At 34.4% G+C, this 8631-nt stretch overlaps 1 protein-coding gene across 2 annotated transcripts in view; it reads left to right on the top strand.

The window, feature by feature from the left end:
• The first annotated feature begins 1671 nt into the window (after nucleotides 1–1671).
• LOC110102269 (O-fucosyltransferase 35) overlaps nucleotides 1672–8631 on the top strand; it is a 14245-nt gene continuing 7285 nt past the window's right edge. The window contains exon 1 of one of the 2 annotated variants that reach the window (XM_020830534.2): nucleotides 1672–2346. In XM_020830534.2, coding sequence (XP_020686193.1) covers nucleotides 1846–2346 — 501 coding nt within the window. In that variant the 5' untranslated portion in view covers nucleotides 1672–1845. The remainder of the gene's footprint in view (nucleotides 2347–8631) is intronic. The other variant, XM_020830535.2, reaches the window with a different exon arrangement.

Genomic DNA, 8631 nt, shown 5'->3' with positions numbered 1-8631 from the left:
CGCCGCTCGAGAGCTCGACGAGCTTTTTTTTTTATCTGTCGAGTCGAGCTCGAGCTCGACTTTTGAGCTCGACTCGAGTTCGAGTTCATGCTCGAGCTCGACATTTGACAGAAGAGCTCGGCTCGAACAACCCTTGACTCGAGCTCGACTCGAATCGTTTGCACCCCTAACCTCATGTAACTCAAAATTAGACAAATATACTCATTATTTATTTTTCTTGCTTAAAAATGCATGAAAATTTACTTAGGCCTAAAGTGCTTGTGCTTTTGAATGAAAAGCACTTATTTAAAATCCATTATGATTGATATTTGTTTGAAAAAAATTCAAGTCATATTTCAAAAAGGTTGGTTTCATGTTCAAATCTTATTTTAATAAGGAATTATATTCAGTTAGATAAAACCTCCACAAGATGCAAAAAAAAAAAATAATATTATTGTTAAAAAGCCAAATTTAGATTCACATTGAAATCCCATTTCTTAAAGGATGGTATTCACTAAAAATTAATACAACTTACACATAGAGAAGTGAATGTGCAAGCTCTTTAAAACATCATGACTAAAATCATTCTCATAAAGAAAGACATAATGAGCTGGTTTGCTTGGCATGACAAATTTGGGATAAGAGGGCCCACCTTTCTATTAATCTTTAGTAGCGCATTCTTCATACATTTACTCTATATGTGACTCGTATTCATATCTATGATTAGAACAGACATCATAATAGATACCATCACAGCTCAAATAAGTCAATTCAAAATAAATACGAAGGGTAAAAGAATGGAATTCTAATTATATTCGAATCATTTTCAACAATGATCGAATAATGCCAAAATGGTATTCACAATTTATTTACATATTGCTCAAATCTTACCCAAACATTGTTAGAATCTTACTCCAATGATTAAATCTTAGTCGAATATTGATACAAGCTTCGTTTGGAACGACTTTCTTATTGCTTCTTAAAACAGCTTTTTAGTACCAAATTTTAATTTTTGTACTGAAAAGCTGCTTTAAGAAGCAACAAGAAAGCCGCACCAAACGAAGCCACAGTTATATTTGAGTCTTAATCCAACTTTGTTAGAACAAGATTTACAGTGAAAATGAATTAGTCAAATATAAATAACTAAACATATAACATCAACAAATTTGAACAACTAACTCAAGATAAGAGACGAAAAATGTTATTGTTGATCGATAACACATGAACAATGACCGTCAGATATGAGAAAAAAGGGCTATAAAAGAAATAGTAATTGTAGAGGAGAATTGGTTGAGAGTTCTCTAAGTTTAATTTCTTTAAAAAAATATTTTGATTCAAAATAAATGTTTAAGTACATTAAAAAAAATTAAAATATTTGGCTAATTTCTGAGTATGATAAAACATATAACATCAAATTTCCTAATAATTTTTTTTCTACGAATGAGTTAGTCCGTTAGACACAGCTCACCTTAGTCTGTTGGTTGAGAACTTAGGCTTCCAACTAAGAGGTATTGGGTTCGAGACTTTATGTATGTATTGTGTGTGTGAATTTGCCTTAAATGACCTAAATGTCCAAAAAAAAAAAAAAAAAAAAGTCCATTAGCTAAACATCATTACCTCTGAGCATTTTGTGATTTACCACAAGACGAGAGTAAAATGTTATATGCAGCTAAAAATCGTCCCTCAATGGCAGTTCCAAAATTACGGGCTTTTCCGGCCATTTCTGCCTACATTCCTTGAATCTTCCCGTCGTCAAAATCCTCCATTGATGGCGATGTAAAATCCTTTTCTCCCAAAAAGAAAGGATTTTTCCCACATTAGACGATAAAACCATACCTGAATCATAGATATCGCAAACTCTCCCTCATGGGCTTCCAGCAGCTTCATGCCAACCACCAAGGTGCGGGCACTGGCGGCAACTCCGGCGATGGCATCTCGCACCACCAGCGCGTCCACAGCCCTAGGTATGCTGGCTCCATGACACGTCGCGCCAACTCTTTCAAGCGCAGCGTCGGAAATAGCGCTGAGGTCGAGCTCCAGATCCACTCACCCCGCTCGTCCAGTGATAGCATGGGAGGCAGCCCAATGAGCGATGCTGCAGATTTACCCTCGTCGCCCTCGCCCTTTGATTCGACGTCGGATAGGTGGCATCAAGGGCAGAACATACGGTTCAGGTTAGCGGCGCCTCTTCTAGGTAAGGCGGTGTTCGCGAAGCCCGTGCCCGGGCTAACTTTCAGGGATAGGAGACGACTTGGGAATGTCGTGTTCTTGGTTTTCTGCGGCGTTTGCTTGTGGCTTGGAGTGGCGAAAATCTTTGCCGGTGGTTGGCTTGGATCTATCTTGGCCGAGAGAGCGGAGCGCTACCAGGTCTGTCTGTTTCCAATTTTGATTTCAAGATGCTGCTGTTGCAGGTCTATCAATAATTATATTTTTCCTGAAGTGTTAGGTTAGCTTTACTGTGGGTACTTTGCACTTTGTTGCAGATCCATGTTCTTCCACTTGCGTCATGCGTTAGTTAGAATTATTAGGTAGAATACTGTATAGTCTATTTTCTCTTGTAGATGCTTTTTTATTTAGTATGCCAGGTAGTCTGTGGGGAGAATAAATATTGTTTTAAGGGCCTTAAATATGCCATTTTTATAATCTATGCAATCTTATTCTAATACTACTGTTTTTTTTTAAATGTTTGGAATGATGAGAGCTAAATTGCAAGCATGTGGCTCAAATTTATGATCTTATAAGAACAACCTTCTTGTCTAACCATTGGGCTAAGGATCCTTTGAACTACTATTGTTTTCTTCTTGGACTCTTCTTTTGTTGCATTTTTCAATTGTTCTTATATTTTCTAAAGATTTATAGGTTCATACTAGGTTTCATTTCTTAAAGATGGTGATGATGGTTAAGTGTGATAGGCAGCAATCATAATATCATACCCGAGCCTGGCCACACTGTCACTATCTCCTGCTGTTATTTCATTCATTTGATGTCAACCATCAACTCAATCTGAGCCACACAAATGTTAATAGCTCTGTTCCAGGTAACAACACTCATATGGCTCGCTCTATAAACCACTCACTATTTTGATCCATTGGTACAATGGAATGAAATGTAGTTTTTGCATACTGTCTTCTTCCCTCTACTTCTCTTCACTGTTTACTGTCCTATTTGTGCTTCATCATAGCATGAGAGCCTCTAGCCCAACAGCACTTTCTTACTTTCCTAAACTTCACATTTTGCATTCCAATTAGCCTCACTGCTCCCTCTTAACAATCCACCTAGCCTCATTAACATCCCACACTCTCTTCCATGGATCCCTAAGCATCTTCAACAATGAACACTTCAAATAGATAATGTAATGCACCTATCATGTTTGGAAACATCGTCATTTCTCTTCAATTAAATTTTCTAGTATTCAATTTTCAAAGTGTCATAAATCTATAACTCACAACTGAAATAATCCCAGTTTGAGGTAATAGATCATAAAAATTTTCAAGGACAGTGGCTTCGATGGATACTTTGATGCCTTCACTCCAACACCGCAAAATAAATAAATAAATAAATGACGATGGCATCACCAGGCTCTACAATCATTACAACACATTGATGCTCATTGATCAAAACCTTGTTGTAGCTCTCTACCGCACAGTCTCTCTTTCTTTATGTTTCCACCCTTGATTCATCACAAAACTTGAATGGCAATTAAAAGATGGCTGCAATACACAAACTGATCTCACATAAAATGTTTGTAAGATGAGCTCCATCACCTTACAATGAAGGATCGCTGAATGGGGAAAAATATTTCTTGGACATTAACGCCAAGGTTGATTCCATCGCTACAGTAGCCTCCCCTCTCGGCCTATGGGATATCATTCTATACACACACACACACATATATTAGCTTGCTAACTTATTAATATTATTAAAAACCAACATATTGACCTTATAACAAAGAAGTAATAAATTGTGCATATATCATTAAACAAATTGCACAAAGTAGAATTGCAATACAAACATCAAAGTAACATAATATATCAAATTAAAGTAATATAAGATATCAATTCAAAATAATATAATATATCAAATCAAAATAAGATATTAAATAAGTTTAGTGCAATAAGTTTATATATGCCACTCCTATTATCCAACATCCAATTAATAATACAATAAATAACTAATCGAAAGTTCTTAGTGTTCTCTAATAAGTGTGTAAGCGGTTAAGTCAAGTTGAGTTATTGTTTAATCGATTCAAGCTCGTTTAATTTATATTTAGCTTGAACTCGAGCTCATTTGCTGAACTTGAACTAGGCTAGAGTGAAAAATATGAGGCTCAAGCTCGACTTGAATGCTTGAGCTTGATAAGAAATCCCGAGCCTGACTCATTTTTGAGTTTGATTTCTTATTTTGGATATGGCCTATAAACAATTAATTATGCTAATTTAAATGTCGTTGTATCAATTGATATTAATCGAGCTAGATTGATATGTCAATAAGCTGAGCTGAGCCTAGCTCGTATAATATATGAGATCAAATTTAAGTCCAAATTTAAACTCGTGGCTTGATAAGCTCAACTCATGAGCTCATTAATGAGTTGACTTTGAGCCGACTTGGCTCTCTTACACTCATACTTCACATACTTTCATCACTTAGGGGGTCTTAATTAGAGTCATCATCATAATGAATAGCTTTTTCCTCTACCCATCTTCAGTTGTATCCAAGTTCTCCCATTCTTCTTCTATTCTTCAATGTCAATCTTTACTTTTCTCTAATCGGTAATAATCAATGAGGAATTAAGAATAATAATCAATAAGGAATTAAGAATACCAATTAAAGTTCAAAATAACTTCAAATAGCTAAATTTTTATAGATACCATTTATTTTTATTTCTAACAGGCGTTTGTTAAACATATTTATCATGTTTCTGTCCCCATCAAAGAAATAAAAAATTATATATTTTTGTTATAAATCAGATAATGTGACTTCATTATCATCATTCTCAAGTAATTCATCGTCTGATGGCGCATCATCCTGAAGTAAGGAATCCGCATCATTGTTCAAACCCTTTGTTCTTCAATTTTCCATTCTTCAATCTCTTGATGTACATCAAGGAGCTCATTCTTGAGATAGTCAGATGATTTCTCCTTTTTTGTGTAAACTTGATTATATGTGCTTCAGTTTTGCTTGCACCAAATGATGAACATGTAAGTTTCAATATCTTAATAAAAAATTTCTGTAGCTTTCGGGTGCTATTATCAAGCTAGATCCACCATTCAAGAAAAAAAAGTGTAGTTTAAAGTGGTAGTCTTTTCTTATTTTAATCAATAAATATTAAAAATTATCTATAGAATATTTTGTAGCTATATCTTTGGCTTGTTGTAGTCCAAAGAAATCTTCTTTATTCATAAATTGTACAAGTTGCATATCGGTATTCACCCTCTCAATTTGATTAGCAATCAACTTATGCATGCTATACTATAATCCTGATGTGATCTTAGGATTTGTTGAGTTGATTCATCAAATGATATCTCAGACCCACTTATAGCTAGACTCATCTTCTTCTACATTATGGACTATCAACTCCTTAGTATCATCTATTGCTTTGTAAATGAAGCTCATGATTAACTTTTTCTTTGCATCCACATCCTTAGAACTTGGAATCAATGGCCTTATTGTTTTTATTCAGAATAATCTTTCTAACTTTTTTTACCTCAGCTTTGTTTATTCAAGCATATTTAAACCATTGTGTGGAAGTGAGTTTAGTTTTAAATTGTTTTTCTAGCTTCTAGCATGATTATTGAGTCAAATATGTTATAACAATTCTAGTTATGGCAAGGCATAGGAGTTCTTTTTAAGAAAATTTTTTCATCAAAGCCAAAACCCATGAATGATTGTAGGTGAATTTACTTATATTCTTTACTTTAGTTAAGACATTTTTGTGTTGAAGTAAATCATCAAATTTTTTAAACACCAAATCCATGTAACGTGTGGCACAAAGTGTTTGATGGTTGCTCGCATTCTATCTACTTGTGCATGTTTTGTAGATTTAGTTGTGAGTATTATCATTAAAATGCGCACATAATTTTATTTTGAAATTTTAAAAGAGCGCCCTCCACTTTTTATTTGCTTGCATATAGGTCTTGCCGATCAGATGGCGTAGAAAATGAACTAAAATCTTATCACCTTCCACAATGACTTCTCTTTTGCCTATTTTTTCATTTTTCCTTTCGTTATCTTTATATTGGTGGATTTTAGCTGAGGCGGGCACTATGGGGAATCATTCTTCCATCTATAAATAGGAGCTAACTTGGATTCATTTTAATTCCAAGTTCAATTCACCGAGTCAGTCCCTATGGGTTGCAAGTGTTTTTAATAGTAGTATGAGGTTACATGCTTACAACAATATCAAGCCTTTATCCCACTACGTGGGGTTGGATTACATAAATCATTTTTTCTCCATTGTGTCCTACTATGAGTCAAATTCTCATTTAAATCTAACAAAACATGTCATTTCTAATATTTTCTAACAATTTTTTTTTAGGTCTTCCTCTACCTTTCTTAATATATAGGCCAAATCTAATACATCTACTCTCCTAACCCACATCAGAAGGCTTATGTTTTGTATAGCCAAACCATCTAAGGCGACACTCTCTAATCTTATCTGCCATTGGAGTTGCTCCAACCTTTTCACGTATATGCTCGTTTTGCATTCTATCTCTAAGAGTAAAGCCACTCATCAACTTGAGCATCCTCATCTCTACAACACTTAACTTAATTTTATGCTTCTCTTTTAATGGCCAACATTCTATGTCATAAAACATTGTTGGTCTCACCACAATCTTATAGAATTTTCCCTTAAGTTTGAGGTTTACTTTTCTATCACACAACAGTTCCAATGCATTCCTTCACTTCAATCATCCAACTTGAATTCTACTAATAATATCCCCCATCTATTTCACCATCACTTTAGACAATAGACTTGAGATATCTAAAATGTGTACTTATTAACGACTTAATCTCCAAAAGTCACAATCCCCCCACTAGATCTAATAATCTATTACTAAAATTATAGTCCATATATTTGGTTTTAGATATACTCAAACGAAAACCTTTAGACTCTAAGGTTGACCTCCATAATTCAAGTTCACCTTCAACTCCCTCTCTAGTCTTATCACAAGAAGGATATCATTAGTAAAAAGCATAAACCATGGTACATCCTCTTGCAAATGTCTAGTAAGAACATCCATGACTAAAGCAAAAAGATATGGACTTAAATTTGATCATTGATGTAATTCAACTGAAATAAGAAAATACTTGATCAAACTACCTTGTGTTTGAACACAACTAACAACTCATGCATACATATACTTAATGAGTTGAATATAAACATTATTAACCCATTTCTTTTCTAGAATTCTCCATAGCACTTCACTTGGAACTTTATAATAAGCTTTCTCTAGAACTCTCCATAGCTTTCTCTCCATAGCACTTATCAACAAGAAGAATATCATTAGTAAAAAGCATAAACCATGGTACATCATCTTGCAAATGTCTAGTAAGAACATCCATGACTAAAGCAAAAAGATATGGGCTTAAAGTTGATCATTGATGTAATTCAACTGAAATAGGAAAATACTTGGTCAAACTACCTTGTGTTTGAACAAAACTAACAACTCCTGCATACATATACTTAATGAGTTGAATATAAACATTATTAATCCATTTCTTTTCTAGAACTCTCCATAGCACTTCTCTTGGAACTTTATAATAAGCTTTCTCTAAATCAATAAATATCATATGTAGATCCTCCTTATTCTCTCTATACTTCTCCATCAAACATCTCAATAAATATATAGCTACCATAGTATACCTACCCGGCATGAAGCCAAATTGATTTTGAGAAACTTTAGTTCTTACAAGCGAGCTTTTCAATTTCATTACAAGTCTCCTATAAATTTAATTTTGTTCTCACTTTTACAAATTTATTCTCATTTTATTATTTTTGCAATTTTAAATTTAGCTCAGACGCATTTTAATTTATCTTCAAAAATTCTTTTTTATTTTATCTTGATCGAGTCCCTAGCTAATGTAAATTTTGGCAACGTCTCGCTGTCTTTCTCGTGTAGGGTGCAACATCAGGAGCGCTAGGCCTTCTTATCATGCTAAGAAAGACACGTATGATTGGTGTCACGGCTGGGGGTTTTCTATCCCACCATGCCAAAAAAGATGTGCATGGGTATTTGTGTATCTGCTTGAAGACTCGTAATGGTTTCGGTCGCATTAAGAAAGATGCACTTAGATATTTAAATTTCACTGACATGCTGAGAAAACACCCACTAGGCTCACCTGTTGTCACGCCCCAAGATCTAACTTGGAAAGAATATCAATTAACCCAGCCATTTACCAGAGTCATCTACAATTCTCCAATTAATCACTGTCTAAACAAAAGTCTATAAATTTAAAAACATCAATAACAAGTCGATTCATATCTCAAAACATCATATACAATACTCAGGAACTACACTACAATCACAAGTACAGAAATCTATCCTGTCCTGAGTACAAAAGAATCACATTTGTCACGAGGCATGGAGAATTTGTGCGGCAGGATATGGAAGAGAATGGTGAAGAAATGCAATTTATCTTTTTAATTTAATT

The sequence above is a fragment of the Dendrobium catenatum genome, unplaced genomic scaffold, assembly GCF_001605985.2.
Source record: "Dendrobium catenatum unplaced genomic scaffold, ASM160598v2 fragScaff_scaffold_1679, whole genome shotgun sequence".
NCBI classification, from domain to species: Eukaryota; Viridiplantae; Streptophyta; class Magnoliopsida; order Asparagales; family Orchidaceae; genus Dendrobium; species Dendrobium catenatum.
The sequence above is the reverse complement of the archived record's forward strand: the minus strand, read 5'-3'. Positions and strand labels throughout refer to the sequence as shown.